The sequence below is a fragment of the Scomber japonicus genome, chromosome 11, assembly GCF_027409825.1.
Source record: "Scomber japonicus isolate fScoJap1 chromosome 11, fScoJap1.pri, whole genome shotgun sequence".
NCBI classification, from domain to species: domain Eukaryota; kingdom Metazoa; phylum Chordata; class Actinopteri; order Scombriformes; family Scombridae; genus Scomber; species Scomber japonicus.
In genome coordinates, this window is record NC_070588.1 from 17,874,528 (window position 1) to 17,897,635 (window position 23,108).

Here is a 23,108-nt window from a genome sequence, read left to right on the forward strand (position 1 = left end):
AAATCAGAGATATTTAAATTAGAAAATAAAAAAAGGAAGATAGCAAGCAAAAAGTAAGAAATAACACCACTATAAAACTAAAAGGAGACACATCATGTTTTTCTAGTTTTCTGTTATTCAAAAGGAATTACGATGTCAGATATCCAATTTAAACATGGTCGAAGTTCTAAAAAGTTGACAAGCTGAAACAGATGGCTGTTTGTGGGTATACACAAGTAATCTGACATCATCTGAAGAAGTAGAGGTAACTTTGCAAACAGACATTCAGAGCAGGTTGATACCTGATCTGGACATGGACATACAACATCAGAAGATCACAAAAAGCACAATGTCCCCTATAAACAGTCAACTAAGAACTAAACACCCCAATGTTCTCCAACTAATATTCCTTACGTACCCAATAATGTTGCAACCTTAATGCATGTACAATAATATGCCATATTTGACATATTGTCTTAGCTCACACTTCCAGATTTTAAATTGTACATTGTACTTCCACAAACCTTCCCAGATTGAGGAATTATTCATAGTTTGGTGTAGTCGAAGTCATCCAAAATGTCATATTATGTTGGGAGGTTTTGGTCTTAAATAATCACAGAATTTGTCAAGTTGGCAGAATTGAGGTTGGGTATTGCAGTGACTTGAGAGCTCAAGAAAGCCAACACCAGATGTTTGTCCATTTGTTTGTGTATTTGTGTGTGGTAAAAGAGTCTGAAGCTGGAGGGTAAAGCAGAGATGAACTGTGTCTAAGCAACAGATGGTGTCACCAAAACTCCTCCCCCTTATCCCCTCCATCCTCAAGCCTTGTCACAAAGTCAGGACAAAGGCAGCCACCTCTGACTGAGAGCTCAGGAGTTAACCAGGCGGAAATATCCCAAACAAAAGCCAGCTGGGACGTAAAGGGGCACGGGTATCAGCTCATGTTAAATCCCCCAGACTTCAATCACTTCCTGCAGCAAAAGCAATCACCCTGACTAAACTAGGGAATACAGTGAACGCCACCTTACATAATAATCATTGGGAAGTACAGTGTTCATTTGGTATTGAAGCACAGTCTTCACTTTGACTCACTGGCAGGTCAACCCCACTGCTGTGCCTCCGGTCTCCAGATGTTTTAATTAATAGCCCCAATAAAAAGCACAGCTGATCTGCTGCCATGACATTTCTAGCTCAAGCTAATTTAAGATTCTTAATGCTGCATGTCACTGAGCATATGTAGTACTGCTGAGGCAGAACCAGCTGACAATGGTAATCTGACCCACCAAAACAGGCCCCATGTTGACGTCCCATCATGCTTTCTGACACAGAAACCACTCGGGCTGAATGATGCGATCCTGGATTCAGTGGCTTGAGTTTCTACAGCTTGTATAATGACATCAAGCTCAAAGATTTGCTAATGAACGTGCCTTAAATATTTAAGGGCATACACAGTACAAGGTGCCATGGGCTCTTTCTCTGCTGTCTGGTGTAGCAGGGAATATCGGGTGATCGCATTAGCCAGCACAAAAGAAAGCTAATTAACTCAGCCTAACACGGACACAGTTGAACAATAAGTTATGATAGGATAACTTCTTGGATCACAGTGTGGTTTCAGGTAGTGGTGAGTGAACATTTGCCCAGTGGACAGCAGGCTGTTGGTGGTGCAGGTAGAGATGACTGTTGGCCAGGATTGATGCCTGGCAAACGGATGAGTACGTTCTGCGGGATTCCTGACAAGCATCTAATTTGTCATGCCCGGATGTGGAGGAAGATAAACCTAGCACAGACACGTATCCAGCACAAACACAGCCCAAAGACACTCAAGCTATTGCTGCTTTCACTGGTCCCTCTCAAATTTCTTTCCCCTTACTTGCATATCTATAGACTGTGGAAGGAAATCGATGCAGACATGGAGAGAACAGAAAGAACCCAGTCAGCTACTGAACTCAAATAATCTTTAGAGTTTTACTGTAAAACACTTTATTTGGTTCATATTGGTTCTAATGGCCATAGAAAAAATAATCGTCACAAGACTGTACGTTGCCAGCAGAACCCCACCCCCCCAAAAAAGTAGTTAACAATCCATGGTTTTATTGCTTTATCCATTATAAAGGAGCCAAAGTCAAATTGAGGGATTGTAACCAAATCTCCTGAATGCTGAGTGAGTGGAACGAGGAGGAATCTGCCAAGTAGCTGGTGAGATTAAACAAGCAGGCTGAGTGCGGCTGGGATGGGGATCTGGGCAAAGGTCCCGCTAGGTCTTTGGCCACAAGCTTTCCAGTAGGGTTAAAGTTGTATGTCCTACAAAAAAACTCAACCTCAGCTGAAAGTTACTGGATATAATTTCACATCTTTTGATCTTCTGATCTTTCTCAGTTTTATCAGGACATTTTTTTTACATGGATATGAAAAGTAAAACTAGGTTACTTAATTCAAATGTTAATTTGTTTGTGCACATGTATGTGAAATCAAATTGGAATTAAATGTTTTCTACTGTTCTGACTGAAAACTCTTCAGTAGCTTCTTGAGGAAAAGGAAAATTGTTTCTCATCCACGTCCTTGCACATATTTTCCAAAGATTCAGCCCAACCACTGCCACCAGGCTAATCATATTGTATATATTTACTCAACAGCGAAGAATAAATCAAACCAACAATGATTCAATAAAAATGTGCATCTACAGTAGTCTGTCTTTGTTTCCTCTGTGCCACTGTAATGTCTGTCTTCTGCACACGCCTGCAGCCAGCATGGGGTGAAGGCGGGGAAGGGCAGGGCGGGTGACCGAGGGAAGAAATCAGATGATTAAAGGCAACCGTCAACATCTGTGCTGGAAGACAGATGAATAAATGATGGAGGGAGCAGCTGATCAGGAATTAGCTAATGGAAGAGGCGGAGTCCCACGGGGAACAGGGCTTCCCCCAATCTGTGGTGGGGGCCTGACAGGAAAGAAAAGGATGGAAGAGGGTGGAGGGTGCAGTTCATCAACCGTTCTTGACTCCAAGGAACCCCCTGCAGAGGCAGCTATCCAAAGACTGGATGGCCTGGAGCAGCATCCTGACATGTGGCTCACTGACTGAATGATGTCATACATAATTTTGTTAAAGGAGGAGGTCTAAGAATGGTGATGTTATAAATGTATTTGTTTTTGTGATTGTTTAACTCTTCACTGTCTCTTAGGCTAATTATACTAAATAGAACAATTAAGTCACATTTAAAATCTGGCAAAGTAAAGCAAGTACATGTTTTTGCAGGAGTATGTCTTTGTGTGTCTGAGTGTGTCTAGGGGAGGTGGGGAGAGGGAGGTTAGCACCTCAACCGTCATCATCTGAAGAAGGTAATCTGCCATGTTGCTAATGAGTGTATTAAAGAGAATTTGCATTACAAATGATGGCTTCAGGAGCACAACAGAAAAAAGATGAACACTTGAGTCTCTGCCACAGCCCCCTGGCACATTATTCTGTTTTACATCCAGTGTGAACAGATTTTCCTCCCAATATTGTTCTACAGCGATCAAAGCGTTTGTATGACCTTGTGCTCCGGGTTACGACTTTCTATTAACAACAGAATTCGAATCAGGATGGGATGTGGAGGCAACAAATGATGTGATTACTGCATGTGTGATTGGACTGTCAGATAAGCTTCATGACTGTGTCACCTGTCAGTCCTCCTCCTGTCTGTCATTTACTTGTTTAACCCTCTCTGTACTCCTCTGTGGATTGTTACGAGCTCACACAGCGGGAATCCCAGAGATATTCCAGGAATGCTGTTCAGTCAGGATTGTCAGAGATAGAGGATGTGTCTGTCTGAGTGTGTGAGTCATCTGGCACACGACCACTGGTGTAGTGGTTGTGAATTGTGACCAGGGTTCTTTTACATTGCTTTTGACCTTCACTCACGCCATACTTCTTACTGGCCCAGATTGATTACTCTCACTCTTGGGGACCCTCCTGTCTTACATGTTTTATAATTGTGGACATGTGTTCATTCATTGATTGACTAAAAGACAATCTAAAGAAAACCTACAATGGTCATAAAGGAACATGGTAGGTCAGGATAAAATTGTGGCAAATATTGTCAACAGTCCACAGAAGTGTGTTCACTTCAGCCACTTCAGAAACTGACATTCAGGCCCACTTCATGCAGCGTTTGGCCAGGCGAGGCCTCATTTGGAACAATTATCACGCCTCTCCATTTCACCTCGCTTTCAAGTGTGACCATCTGTAACAGCTATAAACACTTTTGCCTTCAGATATGGCCAGTTTACACTACTTACACACTAGTTTGTTTCGAGTATATGAGGTTGTGCAGCACCTGAAAGTTCAAACAACACAAACGGCGCCATATTTCACCCAAGGAATGGCTGAACAAAGACTACAAAGAATTATATTTTTCTTGTAGGGCAAAGCATTTTTCATGGGACATTCCTTCTCATGTGAGTCTCAGTATCTTGGTATAATATGATCCTTCAGCAGCCTCAGGCCTAACCACACACACTCATGACTAATAAACCAGACTGGGAATGGATGGAAACGCTAACATGTCATGACTATGAGTTGCACCATGCTGTGTTGTTTGCCTCTGCTAAGCACCAAAGTGTCAGTTAGACTCTTCAGGCTATTCAAGACTCATGCAGCGTGGAACATGTACTTAAACACAGCTGGGTGATGGTCTTGGCAATTAGAACTTTAAATTACAACTGTAGCAATAATCTCATCACTATAGTCAACAATTTTATATTTAAAAAATAACATTTTTCCCTTCAGGCTATACTCCCTTGTGGCCATTGTGATGTGTTTAACTTACACACATAGGAAAATGAAATACACAGGCGAGATCCCGTAATAGGCTGCCTGTGTTCGCAGTAATCATAGGGGGCTAAAAAAGGAAAGTCAACATCTGGGCTGGGAGCAGTAATCACAGGTTGGCTGTTATTAAGCTGCCAGACAAGACCTCTTAACTGAGAGGATTTAAAATACACTTATTACCAGCTTGCAGTGTCTGTCAGGTAGGGCAACCAAGGTCAGTGCCAAGAGACCTTTACTGTGTGAGGGTCAGCAGCGGTAAACTTTAATTTTCTCCAGATAAGTATCCCAGATAAATACACTGCACGCAAATCTGATAAAAAAATAAATTCTTGTGTTTGTGGAGTGTAGGATTTTAGTGTACAGGGGCATAAATATTCTTTCACTAAGAAACTTTCTGGTGACTGCAGCAGGAATCTGTTCAGCAATGAATTGTGTCACTAGAAATGTTGACATGTTAAGTATCTGCCGTGTACTTGATTAAAAAAACAAAATAGGATACTTTTTAATGTACTTGTTCCTACAGGAGGAGGGCAAGTAGGTCACACTACAGTACCAGTAAAAAAGTTTAGACACACCTTCCCATTCTCTGAAATGAGAAAGTGTATGAGCCTCTGTTTGGACAAGTCCAGACTTAACTCTGCATGACTGTGCAATGATATCTTCATTTTATTTTAAATTCACAGATTTAGTGGTTGAGGATCTTCTCTTTCATCACAGCCTTGTTGAAATGGCAAATTAGTGATTTGCCCATGTGCCCTGAAGTGATTTATGTTTCAGGGTGTGACACACCCAGGGCTGCTGTGATAGGGATACACCCACAGGGAGGGCAGGAAGGATGGGTGTTGGGGAGCAGATCGAACGTCAGTAGGTTACTTTTTGTGAACCTATAAATTATCTGACACTCTTCAATCGAATCTTATGAGGGACTGTGAGGAGGGTGACTAATACCAGAATCAGGTGGGTTGTCAGTAAGGCTCAACTATTAAAGGTACAGTACAGTACATTAAATATGTTTCCACCAGCAGCCATTTAGCTCAGCAGCCAGTCAGCATAATGACTGGAAAAAGGGGGAATCATGTAGCCCAGCTCAGTCTGACAAATGTATTTATTTTTATTAAATTACATTTATTATTAGCCTGTTAGCTTAGTAATTATATCTAATTTGTTCAATTTGTACAAACAACAACATCAAAGTATAACAGTGTTGCAGGAATTTACAACAGTCAGCCAAGAAATAGTCTCGCCCATAAAACCACAACTTTTAGTTTTTACAGTTCAGTTTTTGCACTGATAAAAATGAAGTGATATAACATGCTACAGATGAGCTAGTTTGCTGTTGTTTCCGACTTTTTGCTAAGTTAAGTTAAGTTGGTTAAGCTAACCAGCAGCTATTTGTAGGTTCATAATTATCATACAGGGTGACAGAGGCAACAATCTTATCACCTAACTCTTGGCAAGAAAGAGAAAGTGACAATCCAATCACACAAGTATTTCCGAAAAAATATCAAACAATTGCTTTAAAGGAATTTGTGCGGACAAGCAGGTAAGACCAACAGATACTCCATGTATAGACAGGACAACAAGCTCTTGCACAGCATTATTTGTTATTAATGAACAAACTGTGGAAAGATAAAAAAGGTATTCTTCTCTTCTAATCACCACAAACACAGAGTCCTTTGTCCGAAGAGTCTGGTGATGTAGCAGACTGAAGCTAAAGTCAACAACATGGAGTCAGCAGGAGGTTATCACAGCACTGAGCTCCCATTCGCAGTCAGCTCACTGATATACTGGGGTCAGGTTTCATGTGTTTGTATTTCTTGTAAATACAGCTAGCCAGGTGAAAAGGAGAGACTGATGTATTAGCTAAAAGTAGATTCTAATTTCAAGGCAAAAAATAAAATGTCTGTGGTGGTAAAATAGAAAATCGTAATTCAACAAACTGAGCTGAGGTTTCCGAACCTTAAAAAGTGCAGACTGTAGAATTTAGTGGCATCCATTGGCACGGATTTGTGAAAAACTGAATATAATACTCTAATACTAATAAGTAATGAGCCCTTTATGTCTACACTCTTCCACGGAGCCCGCCATATTGCACTGCCGTGTTTCTACAGTAGCCCAAAATGGACAAACCAAACACTGGCTCTAAAAAGGGCTGTTCATGTTTTTTCACAAGTTCTGCGGACACTATAGGTTCCCTACACACTGGAAAGGGGAGGAGATATTCAGCTTGTTGCAATCTCCAACCTCATCGCTAGATGCTGCTAAATCCTACACACTGCACCTTTAAACTACCTCTCCTCACACCAGGCATCTGTGTCATTATGAGCAAGGATTATCCATGTTGTTTGGCGTGTGGTCAGACAATGGCTGTTGATAATTAGTCCCAGTGCTCTTGTGACAGATTAAACCACCTCCAGACTGTACCCAAGCTGCAGGAGTTCTGCTGACGCACTCATAAACCGCTGCCTTAATGAAACCTCCCTCTGTTTGTTCAGAAACAGTCAGCGCTGTTAATTCACCACAACTTCCAAACACGACAATCTCAGCAACTTTGTTTAAAAGAATCTCCTGTTTGATGCAGTAAAGCGCACAATAACCTCTTTAAGTTTAATTACGTGTTAAGACAGCAGCAGATTCAAAGGAATGCAAGACCCATTAACCATTTTTGTACCTTTCCTTCCTTTCTTCCTTACATCCTAACTTCACTTCCTGACTTCCTTCCCTACTAAAATCAGCCGTCTGCATGGCTGGAAGTGAAGAGAGAGAATCTCAGATGGCTTCTCAGCTCTCTAATGTGGCAGCTGGAGGAAGTGACAACTGGGTAGAAAATATCCTGCCATTGCAAGAAAAAAATAGTCCATGCTCATGAGCAGGTTGGCCTTTCTCAAGTTACCCATTTCACTACAGAATGTTTACCGAGCATGCCGATCCACGGCCTCAAAGAGCTAGACATAAACAGTACATAGGGCTGCAAGGGATGCATCAGGATGGGGAGAATGTGTATGTGTGTGTGTGTGTGTGTGTATATGTGGGTGTGTGGGTGTGTTGGGTGGTGGTGACGGTGTAAAACCTAAAGCCTTGCTACCACTGCTCTATAATGCTTGGATGACAGGCGGCCATGACTAGGAATTTCAGGGGTCAGGGTTGGGAATCTGGGATTCCCTCTTGTCAGATTATCTTTGAGAGAAAGGAATTTGGTGTGTAATGCAAGGCTCAGCTAGGAAGGAGTTAACTGGTGTGGAAAAGTCTTCATGTGGGCATACAGTGAGTAGCAGCTGCTGCTTTAAAGGAACCGATTACCAAGTTTAGAAATGCACATAGCTGTGATTCAACTTCGTCAACAGGATGTTTCACAAAGGCATAAAATATCTAAGGGATTCTGTAACGCTAAAAAACATTAACTTGGAAGCACAGACACACACACACGCACACACACACACACACCATATTTCCTGATACAGTGAAGTCTAGCATGGCCAAATAGCTACAGCAGAAGTTAGCAGGCACTGACAAGATCCCTGACACACTCCCAGTAACTGTGTGTGTTTAGTGGGTCACATCCATTCAGAGGACGGATTGGGTGTGGAGGCGAGACAGCCATGCGGAGGGTTTTATGGTGTTATGTCAACTCCTGAGAGGAAAGGCCGTGCTGATGGACAGGATGGGCTTCCAGGATAAACCTCTGAGCACACACCCCTGTACCTGCCACTATTGCTAACCCCGTTGCCAGCTTTGTTGTCATGGACGATGGCATGCAAGGGAAAACTGACTCTAGATAAGCATTAGATCGTCTTGATACTTGATAAACAGTTAATTTAAGTGAACCCGACCTGCAAAAGAAAATTGCAAATGCAATCATATAATTTATACACTGACATTAGCTGTCAAGGGCGGATTCACTGAAAGCACTGTAATGAATCAAGCCAAAGATTTATTCTGCTGCACTTGTTTCCGCCGAGTTGGCTCAGTTTAATCCTTGTCTTAGTTCACTTCCAGTATCCCTGCTTAATTAAATCCACACTGGTAGCACTATGTTGTTGAGGATGTTGGATTCTTATCTTAACCCAAATGTCATTTTAAAAAAACAGGGCAGGAGTGCGCAGGTGGTCTACTGGTTAGAGCTCATGCCATATACACAGCCGACCCCAATTCGAATCCCGGTCGTAGGTCCTTTGCTGCATGTCACACAACCCCCCCCCCCCCCCCTCTCTCTCGCTCATGTTTCCTGTCGGTCTACTGGTACATAAAGGCGTCTATGCCAACAGTTCATTCAATTAGATGACAGCAACAACCTTCACTGCATATTTCTCCAGTTTTGGCTCATTAAAAGTTTGTCACTTAATGACTATACTACTTCAATAACTATAAACTATTTTCTGACAAAAAGAAAAAACTACAGCTTCAAACATGATCATGGATTTGTTTGGGATTTGTATATTCGATTATGTGTGTGTGTGTATATATATATACACACACACACGCACACACATATAAATAACAGGCCCAAAGTGTCGCTTGGAGAGGGACTGTACATAACTGAAATGCTGACTGACATGAAAAACTATGAATGGGGACATTACATTTAGAAACTAGATCCAGATATACATACATGGATCAGTGCAGCTGGTTATACTAGAGGATAAAAAGCAATCTACTACATAACCATATTAGATAAAATAATAAAAAGAAAACCTGGATAAAGTCGAATAAATCTTTGGGGGAAATCCCTCACAATTTGTAGAGGATAAAGGACTCAAACCAAATTATAACAATGTTCTCTGAGCTGAAATCATATCCGTCCTCTGAACAGAATATCCATCTAATAAAATCAGATCATGAACCAGAATTGAGTTCAGCTCAATCTGTTCACTGTTTATACAGCAGAATATTAAAAGTCAATAGAGGTCAACATTGTTTCATCTGTATGAGCTTTCTGATGCCTTTATCATATAACTGAAGTCACCAAAGAGATGTCCACTTCTTTGTCCAATATAACAAGAAGTCAGTAATTTACCCCAAATTGTGTCCTTGTAATGTTCTAACAAGCATTAGACCACCTAGTTTCTAAAACCCACAGTTGGACATCTTTATAATATTTTTTCTTAGGTTTTGTTAAACTCTGTGATCATTTCCTTTAAATTAAAACAAACCTAGATTACTAAGTAAAAAGACAATGAAAAAAATACCACTTTTCCATTAACATAGATTTGGTCAAACAGAAGTCTTTGTCAGATTGGACAACCTCAAGTAGAATAATTGTATTCCTATAATCGAAATCTAAGTCACAGCATGATGTCAATATTAGGTAAAGTTCAAGAAAGGAAAAATAATGATAATGGTGATGATGATAATAATGATATGAATGAGTTACAACTTGTTCCACTATTGAGAATAAAGAGCATATTGAAACCTACACTGAGAGTCACATCACATCCCTAAAGGGACAACACTGCTGATTCTGTTAACAGAGGAATGGACCAGAGGTGAATAGAGGGCCTCTGCTAGGTGGATTCATCTCACTCACACTCTGTCTCTCTTTCTGTGAGTCTGAGTCAGAGGTATATGACAAGTCTGAACTACAGACTGTCTCTTCCTAGTCTGTGTGTGAGTGTCTGTGTGAGTCTGGGATGATTTAGGGTTGACACATCCAGCCTCAACAGGCACTTACTGCTGGACTTTCTGCCACTAGTAAAAACTACAGAAGAGGAGAAACACTTAAAGAATGGTAGTGATGCTGTCCTAAGTCCAGTCTGTCTCTGTTCGTCAAAGGAGGAGAGATCTTTAAATGTATTAAAGTTCCCATGTCTCAAGGTCCCTGTACAGCTGCATCCTGTACACCAGCTCACTACAAAGAGGCACAGCCCTGATAGTCTGGGGCATGAGAAGGCATAAACTGACTACAGAAAAGTAGATATGAAAAAGTGGTGCTTTTAATAAGCTATGGAGCACATGAGAGGCATAACTGTAGCTGTTCTGAAGTCAGTGTGACGCGCAGTACAACAACATGCTGACACTAAACAAAAGACCCGCCGCGATCCCAGCAATCATTTTAAACTCACACTGGAACTTATACCGCTTTGAGATAATAGCCTGTGGTAATTTAGTGTGTGTGCGTGTAGAAACATGAGGCTAACTTACCTCTAAAAAGAATGTTTCCATGTTAACCAGTGCCCGACCTCACGTCCCTTTGTAGTCTGAGTTCAGGGTACCACAGTGGAGGAGAGGAAACTGTATTCCCAAATTATTTCCATCCGCTTCCTACAGAGTAATTTTTTTTTTTTTTTAAAGTTCCTTGTTTTCGTCTTTTAGCTCAGAAAACTGAATGGTTCAGAAACGAGGCATGTTTGCAGTCCTGTTTTCGGGCACTTCAGAGTAGTTGTTGTCTGTGCTGCTGGCTCAGTGTCCCGGGAAGCCGCTGTGCTGCCGCTGTGAGTCTCTGCTGTCTGGCCATTTGATTTCTATGGAGCCGGCACATTATGCAGAGAGGCGGAGCCTGCAGGGCCACAGACCTCCTGCATCATACGCCCTCTTTTGTGTCCACAAAGAGTCTAATGAGTTGAAAAGGGTGTGTGCGAGCTTCATCCTGTGATTTTCAACATAGGACTAAAATCTGTGTAAAAAGACTGAAAATATTGCACTTCCAGCTATCCATGTAGGCTATGTGTTTCTTATCCCCTGAAACTGAGGAGGAAGTGGAAGAGGGGAGCAGGTGCCTTTATTTTAGTCAGTGATTGTTTGCACTGTAAATAAATACTGTACTCTGTAATGTGGACATTTGTGATAAATATAGCAGGTTCTGGGAGACTGACTCATTGGTCTGACCATACAAACTGTATATTGTAGGCCTACTTTAATATCCAGACATGTTTTAACAGATTGTGCACAAAAGATACACCATCTCGTTTTCAAAACATGAAATTTAACAAATATCTGGATGAAAAACAAAGTAATAAATACATAATAATAATAATGATAATAATAATAAATTAAACATTGGGCTCTCCCACCATCCCAAACCACACCTACTACATGTGTGATCTGTACAAAAAATGAACTAGATGTAATGCTGGACAAAAGATGTCTTCTTCACTGTACAGTCTTTTATCATTATCAGTGTATGTATACTGGACGCCCCAAATCTATTTGTCACACTTGTATAAGTTACATACTGGACGACTGCCTTCTGTGATGTTAGAAATGATATGGTATGAGGCCAGATTTAAGGGGAGTGGAGAGAAACATTTACCCTTTAGCAGAAAACATGACTCCAAGTAATATTTATCAAAGCACATTTTTAAGAGGAGGGACACTTTTACTACTTTACTACTTTACTACTGACTGAATTGTGTCTTTAGCATCAACTGTCACATCTGGAAATGTGATCAGATGTTTTCTGACTTAAAACATTGTTTTCATTTGGTTACATACTGTGTTAGGAAAACTAAGTCATGGATGCCTGCGTAGATTAATGAGCGACTAGCCAGACTCTGCTTGGTTTGGAGTTTTCACCTCTTGCATTATATTCTTCATGTGAAGCATCAGAAATTGTTCTGTACTGGTTAATCTACTGTTTCTGTTTTAAAAAATTCAATCGATACCCCTTATCTGGGTAGATTATTCATTCCCATACTGCTAACACTGGAGCATATTTATTGAGTAGCCTACCTGTAATAGCCTATAAGCTAACTAACTAGTGAGAAGAGCAAACAACTGTGTGAGTCTCATGTAGTGCCACACCCACTTACAAATAGCTATAACTAAGACATTTTTATTATTGACCTCCTGTCTCTCCCAAAAGTTTAATTTTTCAAAGCAGAACATTTGCAGGACGAATTTATAACATGAATTAATTACATTAGGTGAACGCTCTGATATTGTGCCTGTTCACTCATTGACATAACTTACTGAGACAGTTAATCGAATGGAGCCATTGTTAATGTTATTATCTACACCTGTGCTTTTCCTGCTTTGACTCATGAATGCCTTCTGTGAGAGGGTCTATTGCCATCTGTTTGTTGTGTTTTACATTGATTTTCTTGTTGGCGTTCAATCTGAGAACACTTTCAGAAGGTGATTTATCGTGAAAATTTTGGACTCTAGAGTGTGCCCCCTAGTGTTCAAAAATAATTTCCCACAGCTTAAAAACAACTATAAATAACAAAATTATGATTATTTATAGGATGTATTTTAGATCAGAAACTGTCATCATTCTCTGCACACTGACTAGTCTCCATTCATTACTGTGGCAAACACATCATCAAATTATTTAAGATTACTGTTTAAAAAAAAATCCTATTCATTTATTTTGTATTTTGTTTAGAAGAGTGCATCTGTTTGTTTTCAGGGACAAGTTACATTTTTTGGTTTTGTAATGAAATGTTACACATGATGGTTCCATTGTTTTTTCATTACATCTTTATTTCCTATGCTTTCTTTCTTAATGAGTAGATAAATATTGTCATCAATGCTTAAGTTTATATTTGATTAAAATGCAGAGAGAGAGGAAACCGTAGAGAAAAGGGAAATACAACAAAGGTTCAGTATGAGGTTAGAGTCTTAACCATTTATCAGAAATACCAGCACCAGGAATAATAATTACCTCCTGCTCCACATAGTGAGAGCAGAGAATGTGCATGGTGCTCAGAAGCTAGAAATATCCGCTTGGGGCATGTGGATTATTTTGTACAAGCTGGCAAACTGACCTGAAAAGACCTAGCCGTGCATTGTTATTGCATTTCCCCAAACTTACCAGACAGAATATTACTGGTAGTCTTTTAAGCTTGTACTTTTATTTACGAGGAACAAGAGGAAAAGCACTAGCCTTTTAATCTGTGACTTTTATGCCAGTAAACTCAGGGACTCAGTCATGACCTGAACTTAACTATAGACAGACAAACTCAAGATAATCTATATGTGAAAGACATGCAAGAGATCCAGTCTGGTAAACTGTGTGCAGTCTGTTATGTAATCATTGTTGACTGTATGGCAGCTAATAAATGCATTCTCTCTGAAATGCATTTGATAATGAATCAGGCTACTGAAGTTGGCTGCTGGTGGCTTTGTTACACGTCATCCTCCTGTCTGACCACTATTATGACACAGAATAATCCATTTATTTTTACTTTCAAATATAGTGGGACTTATCATGATTTAAGCTTTTGGGTGCTGCAAAGGTGAATGAAGCATTTTGATACTCTTGTATATTCTAGGCTATTATATTGGAAATCAATTAAGTGGACTTTATTGGCATTATGAGAGGTTTATTTTCCTTTAATGAACCCTGTACATAAATCACATTTGTTTATACCTGGAACACCTCATTAAATACCTTAAACACCCCTTAATCAAACAGTCACTATGTATACTATCAGTAAACATAAAAGGACAAACATCTTAATTTGATCGTTATAGACCAAAGTACAACCTCTAAATTGTGCTTAATCTCTTGAATGTATCAATTATAGATGAAGTATTATGTAATAGTTTAAGATGGTCTTGATGTATGTAGATAGTTATGTAGTACATAGATAGTATGTAGAAGTTCCAGCTTTTTGCAATGATGTTGCCCTTTACAGGTTTCCCTTGGCACAAGTGCGGGCAACTTGTTTTGGTGAAACAGTAATTCCAGATTATAAGATAAGGAACAGCTTTCATAAGAACAGCCCAATCATTGTTTGTGTTCCTGTAAGGTCTTTAACAGAATTAAATTTCAACAATCTCTATGCCAGTGACTCAGCTATATGACTCAGAAACCTTTTGGAGAGTTTGTCCTCCACATCCATAACAGACTGCCAGCTGCTCTGATTGTCTCCAGTGCTACACAGATCAATCATTGCATGTTAATTACTCCACTTAAATGCATAGTAACACATAAGAAAAGCTCCCCTCTGTGATTCACGTCTGGACAAATCTTCCTTTTTTAAAGCCATGTCCTTCCTTGACCTTTGATAGCACCATATAGTTATATTTAATTTACATCAGTAATGGAATAAAGGGGCATTTAGGGCACATTATTCAAAAAGTATGTCTAAAACTTTATCACTGTACAGATTTATACAGTTTATAAAGGCAATTAGAAGTAAATCTTTAGTCTTTAGCTTTAGTGCTACTTACATCAAGTTTTGTTTCTTCATTTAGTCGTATTGAATGGTTTGCTCCACCACAAGCACTTAAAGTTACACTCAACACAACAAAGACCACAGTTTAGTATCAAAATATCTACTGTGTGCTTGTTGAAGTTAAAGTATTTGTGAGTGGTACTGTGCAGTAGAGCTAGGCCGATAAATCAGAAAGGGTGATACTGATATTGGCAGATATGAGCTTTATACCTAAAGTGTTTTATATGAAAGCTGATAGGAAGAAATTGCAGTACAGAAATGACAAACTAGGTTTGAGGTCATATAGAAATAGCAACACCATTAAGGAGACAGTATACTACATCTGACGTGCTGATCGGATGGTTGAATATCTATAGAAACTGCACCCCCCAACACCTTTCCAGCATCACATTAGAGGAGGCTGTGTACCACTTTTGCAACTTTGCAAAACCAACAGTCTGACTTTCACATCCACTTTATTGGCCAGCTGTGTGGAGGTGAGAAAGGAGCCAGGCTTTGACCTTCTCTCTTTAGCTCTCTTTTTCATTCTCAACAGTCAGAAAATATGCATAATTATCCCATATTTTAAAACAATATCACATCCTTCCCGTCTCTATGACAGATGACTTTTCACTCTGAAGCTTTTTGGACCAACTATAAACACTTTTGGTTTCAACACGTTGCACAAACTAGTTCTGACTGAGCATAAACCGACCCTTACATTCACCAGAGTAAAATGATTTTATTTTTTTTCAAAACGTCCTGGTCAGTGTGAATGTTTATCACAATCAAATTAAAAACAAGGGGAATGAATATTGTTCAACCCCTAAATATCAATATCATTATGAGTTTGGCCATATTGTGCTGTGGCAAAGAGTGCACACATCTTTAGTATTGTGAAGGAACCGTTGACTTTATGTCCCAGATAATTTGACCTTGTGAAAATAGGGATGAATGTCAGCTCTTAATGACCCTGGACAGGGTTGATTGCTGAGTATATTCAAGCGTTGCACCGACTAAGCATTACCCATTACACATTTGCCAAAACAAAACAATGCCCTCAATCTGAAACTGTGGCAAGTTGACAGGCAGGGAGTAAATTGTGTGTAAGAGCAAAGCTTTCTTTCACTCTACCTGAGAGGACAAAGAGGACAAGAACAAAACATCCATTTGGTCATCAAGATTCCCAGAGGGACTGGGGGAAGGGATGAGGGTCATCAGACTGCTCTGAACCAGTCAACATGTGCTGGTCCTTTTGAGGAGAACAATTGTGCAGGTGAGCTTTTGAAGTCTATTCTTGTTTTGGAGTGGAATTAAAATCTAAAAATGGTGGTGAACCATCACAGCAGGAAAATGGCCACCGCCGTTGAAGAGCACAACATCTCAATTTTGCTTCCACAAGAGGAAGGACGATAGCGTTGTTATAGAGAGCCAATCCTACTATATTACCTTGTGTTTGGAGTGCTATTCATTTGTAGTTAACAGTTTAAACTATGAAGTAAATAACTTGCACTAGTTACAGTAATATAACACAATTATATTACAGTATATAATACAGTATATAAAGTGGAACAAATGTGGCCAATAATAACTTATCTATAGGCATTGCAGCATATGGCTGTCAGTGTCAGATAAGTATTTGTATAAGTGCACATGTCATGGTTTATTTTTGCCTTAAAGGTTTTCAATTACATTTGAAAAAACAGATCTCTGACCCTGCATTCCAGTGTGACTACTGATGGAGACACAAGCCATACCACAGACTGACGAAATGATCAGCTGAGTGTTGGGTCTGCAAGGCTGATATAGTGCTCTGTCCTAATTGTACGTGTTAAGTGCTAAATTGAAAAATACTATCAGATTTGTTTACATAATGAACAACTATTATCAGACCTTCATGCTACAACAGTCATCGAGGCAAGTGGCAACCCTCACTCATAAGAGGTGGGAAGGACTGAGGATAAATATAGCATCATAGCAACAAAAATGTTTTTTAAGATCTCAAAGTGTTACATTTTACAAGCTGTTAAAAACTCTCAAGGCAGCACACATACAGATCTACTATACAATCTTTTCCCCCACATCCGGCTTACAGCATGTGGTTCATTTGTGAAAAAATGTGTGGCTTCAGAAATGGTCTCTGCAGCCACACATGCAGTGGCACCGACAGATAAACCTGATAAACCTCATGCATAAAAGACATTTTTAATGCACTCCTCCTAAAAAGTAAGGGTCATGTGACCATTTCAGATCAATCTACTGGCTTTTTCAAATAAATGTCTGATTAAGTGTGAAAATAGAGTGTGACATGAAGAATAGTGTATTTATAGGGCTAATGGAGACAGAGAGTCTGTGATTATCCCTCTATTGGCAGACAAGACCTCAGGCAAAGGCATTCAGGTCAAGTGAAGGACCCTTTTGCAGCCTCATGTCAAATAATGAGTACGTCTGGTTTGAGCCCATGTGATGGAGGTCCCACTGACTGAGAGTGACTGTTTGATTAGTTGCTCTGCAGCCATGAGCTGTTAGTCATTACCGGACCATGATAATCACTTAACTGGAGGTTGTTTGATTATATAAAAAGCACCCAACCATGGATTGCCTGAACCCTGAGTGCCAGCTGTACAGCAAGCACAACTATTGATCCTCCTTCACAACAGTATCATGGTATGAGCTGCTTGTTTAAATTATTTATGCTTAAAGGCAGTGAAAACAGTGTACAACTGTCCAAATACTGAAAATCCAGACAGCTTGAGACTGCCAGACCTTGAAATATTGATGAAAATGATATTTGATATGTGTTGCAATGAACCAGTTGATCTGAAAACCTGTTAACAAGCTACATCATAATATTATAATTGCCAAGTAAAGTCTTTGGAGACTTTGAACAATTAACAAATAAAGTGAGAAACTTCAAGAAGAACATCAGAGGAGGAACAGACATGTGATACATGTCCTAAAGATGTTGAGTAGACAGACCATATCCATTGATGTGGTATCTATTGACACATGGTGCCCTCCTTTTTTGTTTATAGTTTTTTATCACCGTAGTTGTAGCTAATTCTATTTGCTCAGATTTGTTTTGTTCTTTTTTACTGTAATATGCCATCTTGTGCTTTATTATTTTATATTAATAGAAAAATGTAATTACATAAAATGGTAAATAATTATTAATTATAAATAATAATAATAAATGAATTTTATGAGTTTAAGCTTTAGGCAAGAGTGTGCAAGAGTGTAAGAAAGGATAACATGAAGTAAACGCTACACATTATAAAATAACTCCAGTCATTCATGTAAATGAGAGTAATGATGTCATAAATGTTATTGTTGGATTTTACTAATGAAATTGATGTGGGAGGCGCTTATTCATCTTACAGGATGGGCACTGCTGTGTCAGGGGAGCAGTGGATTACATTGGACACACCCAGGTGACAAAGCAAACAAAGAGGGAGGGACAGGGTTAAAAAAAAAACTGATTATATGGAATGTGATAGATGACAAGAGGAGAGCAGGAACATTGTGATAAAAATGGAACATCTGTCAATATCATTAAACAAAGGTGATTCAATCTACATCGGATCACTCTCACTGGCAGTGTCATATTACTGTGTAAATATGGTCAATGACAAACCCTGGTGCCACATTTATTAGATTATGTAGCTGATCCTGGAGCACCACAGAGCCAGCAGGTCTCCAATTGAAAGCATTACTCACACCTATGTCAGCAGTCTCTCTGTGGTTCTTATGATAAAGGTTCAAGATGAAGGGTAAAAATAAATCCTGTAAGAGATAACGATTCAGTGGATTCAATTATAGTTATATTTTGTTTTCGATAAAATATAAGCGCTTTCTTCAGTGTTGCCAACAATGCCAATGCCAGTGCCTTCAAAAAATATAAATCAAAAATATTTCAAACCACCTTTTTATGAAAACAACAAGCAAAAGATTTTGTATCATATGTGTCATCATTTCATCTGAAACTCTCAATACTTGAGAGAGACTTGTGGTTCATACATCTTTTTTATGCTGTAGGCCTATTTAATTAATAATTTTTAATCAAATAAAGGCAATAGTTTGGAAAGAAGAAAGCAAAGATATAAACAAGAATAACAAATAGGCCTACAATAGATAAAATAACTGGGGACCATGAGTGTCTGTAGTAAATTTTGTCACAGTCCATCTAGAAAATGTAAAACATATATCACTGGATAACTAAAAATAGACTTCTATAAAAGTCAGGGGTCACAAAGCTTCATGAGTGTCAGTACAAGGTTTTCTGGAAATCAAGACATGTTAAGACATTTCATCAGTATAGACTGTAGTATTGGACCATACCAATCATCCAAACTTGCCATTTCTAGTCTCCTTCTGCTTGTAGGAACATAGCTTCAAATAAACTGAGAACACTTATGTATTCACAGTAAACATACAAGAAAATATGGGGGAGAGGACGGAAGAAAGGCATTCATCACAGTGATTAGTGTGGGTTTCTTAATCGGCCATAATGGAGCTTCCTGGGTCAATGGAATTAAACTGGAGTCCAAGCAGCAGGATTTCACAACATATCTCACCACAAACATTCCTCCTCATCCTGCACCCTTATAGCCCAAATGCATACCGTACCTTCCTTCAGGCTGAAGAACGAGGGCCAGCTCACACACTTCCCATGCTCCCCCACACTGTCAACTTCCTGTTTGTTTATAGAGCTTCATATTTCTGTACTCCCACGGTAAGATGCTTATGCTTCCTATCTGTTCCCATCTTTGGCTCGCTTTCAGAAACCTGGAAACTTATACCAGGGGTGCAACCAACTGCAGAGTTAAATCTGTCATAAAATGCAAACATACCAATGGACATTTGTCATGTTACTGAGCTGTTATTGTTTATTGTGTCATTTCTGAGAACAGTTTTCTCTCAGAGTCCAGAGTATTAGTCTAAATGAGCCCAAGCAGTGACTCACTGGCCATTCAGAGCCTGAGAAAACAGAGGGGGCACATTCTTCATAGTATCCTGAACCCAGGACTGATATGGAAACCTGCGGGGAATTCTACAGTGCTGTCTCATATCATATGATTCAACTGTGTGATTCACAAACAGGGTTCAGATTTCCCCTTCCCCTTAAGGTATTGAGTTTTTAATCATGTATGACACATTGGAGATATTAGCCATTAAGGATGACTCAATTATCAAAATGACTGCTGATTAATTAAAATTTTCAGTCGACTAATCAATTAAAGCTACCCTTACCTTTGAAACATTCTTACACATTTTTTTGTTTAGGTTAAAATGCTATTAATAAGGTAATGGTACTCTAAAATCTTAGAGAGATCCACTAGGCACAGAAACAAAAGATTATTCCATTCTCATAATATTCAGTGAAAACTCCGACCAATCATATCATTCGGTCCAATGATATGATTGGCCGAGCGACCTGCCTGTTTTCCCCTTCTGCATTACATAATCGTGCGCACACCCCTACCCGGAAGAGAGTCTGTTGTGGGTCCACGGCATTATAATACATACATGATACAAGGAGATAGCCGTAAACAGACTAACGACTGATAATGACAGACAAAAGCGGGCCACAGCTTCCACCTCCAGTCGCTCCCACGGGGAAAAATAAAAGTACATTAGAAAAAGCCACCACAAAAACAGAGCTTGATGCAACAAGAGCTAAAACAAGAATCAACATCGGCTCTGCTGTCGAGCGATGGAGGAGTCTGATGAAGCTTCATCCAGAGCTAAAAAGGGATGAAATGGTCGCAGAGTTTCTGCTTGAAAGTTATTTTTATTTTGCATAATCTAACATACAACATCATATGTGATAACGTTCGGTGTAGGGAGGGAGGAGGGGTTGTTGCTGTTCAAGTTTTTTCAATGTGCTGTGTGAAATGCAAGAAAGGTAAGAGTAGCTTTAATCGACAAATCGTTGCAGCTGTAATATTAGTGAATTATTATCTCTATATAGTATACAATTTAAGCAGCAATTTAATGTTCTAGCGGGTCAACATGGCGCTGAAAACTTTAAGTCTAGTTGTATAGTTTACTTTAACAATGAATGCATCATATTTCATATAAGGTGAGCATTGGATTTGTATTTAAATTTTGATCTTCAGCGTAAGCAGTAGTTATATGTGTTGTAGCACTGATATCATTAAATGGAAGGATGTCAAAAATGAATTTTAGTAGGCCTACATTACTTGAGTAAATGTACTTAGTCGCTTTGATTTCAACATTTCAACAGTTCAGGACAGTCACCATAGTGATAATAACAATCAGGGGCCTCATTGCTTAATTTATTATAGAATTTACATAAAGTTGTGAGACTTGTTAGAGACAGATGATTTTATGTTGTTTGATGTTCTGTTTGTCCTTTTTTAAATGATGCTGCTCCTCGTGCCTTTTAAATTGCCCCTCGGAGACAAATAAAGTGTTTTGAATTGAATTGAAGATTTTAGAAAGAATGCCTGAAAGAAAAAAATATTCTTTATATACACTAACTTCATGCCTATACCCTACAGTCAAGCTTAAAAAACACTGGATCCTACACTTCCCATGACTTCATTTTTTTCTCTTAGCAGTTTTTAGCACAGGTTTTGTGTTATAAAGTTTTCTAACCCTGACATCATTAGGGTCATGTTTTCAGACTTCAGAAGATATTTTATAGCCATTTTTGTACAACTGGGGCAGCGATGGCTCCCGAGGAAGAACAAGTTTGTCATTCGATTGCAAGGTTGGAGGAAGGGTCCCCAGCTAATCCTGTCCACGTGTTGAAGTGTCCTTAAGCAAAATACTGAACCCCAACTGATCCCTTTCGCCAGGCGAGCACCTTGCACTGAAACATCTTTGTGTGAGTGCATGAGGTGAATGAGAGGTACATTGTAATTTTGAATAAAAGCTTTTTCTAAATGTGTCATGTGTAAACCATTTTTCATAGACCGTTTAAAAATCTGTGGACTCCTCCTTTAACATCAGTCATACCAAGTAAGCTGAACTGTATTTTCAGGCAATGAGTTTGTAAGGGGGTAGGGGTATCTGAATACACCTGCTTCCACCAGAGACAACAAAGAGGGCTTATTCTGGGAGAGGTGGGGATAGTCCAGTCTAATTACAGACTCTGACAAGAGGACTTTACTAAAGACCGACGCCCGACCCCAGGCCAAGTGCTTTCCTCCCATCACAAATAGGGACAGGCATGTTCAATTACTGCAGGTCTGGTCTGTACTTTTGTATATTAATTAAAAGGGTAACTGCAGAGGTGTGCAGTGTAGTTAGTGCAACATGATCTCAACTGACAGTGTCTGTGACTGCAGTAATGTGTTTGCATTAGTCTCAGTCACTTCCTTTAGACTCTCACTCTTGTTATAGTCAGTAAGTGGTTCTGACCTTAGTGCATTAGTCATTGGGGTTTTTTTGTGGTTTGAACATCCATTTTCTACAAGCTAAGGGGCTCCAAAGCTGCCATACTGACAAGTTCTCCTCAGGCACTATCACACTCATAACCAAATTACAAGCCAATGTATGTTCTTCTTCCTCTCATTCCCAGGACAATTGACTGTTGTTTGATGGTGGGCTAATGAGCCACAGAGACAAAGCCTATCTGCAGTTCAGATCAGTTGCCATTAGCAATTGTTCCCCCCCCTCCCCCAACACTCACACACACACACACACACACACACACACACACACACACACACACACACACACACACACACACACACACACACACTTACCCCTCCATCCCCTTTCAATCTTCTTAAAATGGAGACTGATGAATAAAGAGTTAGAGCAGGAAATGAAATTACTGTATAGACAATTAGTGCTGAGGATGTGGGACTAAAATCGTCTCTAAAAGTGTGTGCATGTGTGTGTGTGTGTGTGTGTGTGTAAACAAAATGACACACCGGCAAGCACATGCACACATTATGAATCGAAATGACCAGGACTTACTGCTTTATGTTTACATGAGACAGAGATGCTGTTTTTTCCTGTTTCTATTACCCACTACAGCATCAACCACTTCACTTCCACTTAAGATCTCCATGGAACCATAATGATGTTGGGGCCTGCAGTAAATGTGTCTAAGATGTACGTTTGACCTTCCTTGAGTATGTCAACACACTTGGAAGCAAATAACTCATGTATCGTGACAAGACAGGAAAAATCTGTCGGTTAGGCTGGGACAGTGTAATTTAACAGACACAAAGCAGGCTACTTTAATAGT

General features: G+C 39.5%; 1 protein-coding gene across 1 annotated transcript in view; it reads right to left on the reverse strand.

The window, feature by feature from the left end:
* The window catches only part of myo10l3 (myosin X, like 3), a 54,262-nt gene extending 43,217 nt beyond the window's left edge, over positions 1 to 11,045 (reverse strand). The window contains exon 1 of the mRNA XM_053328742.1: positions 10,923 to 11,045. Coding sequence (XP_053184717.1) covers positions 10,923 to 10,943 — 21 coding nt within the window. The 5' untranslated portion in view covers positions 10,944 to 11,045. The remainder of the gene's footprint in view (positions 1 to 10,922) is intronic.
* Between the last annotated feature and the right edge of the window lie 12,063 nt (positions 11,046 to 23,108).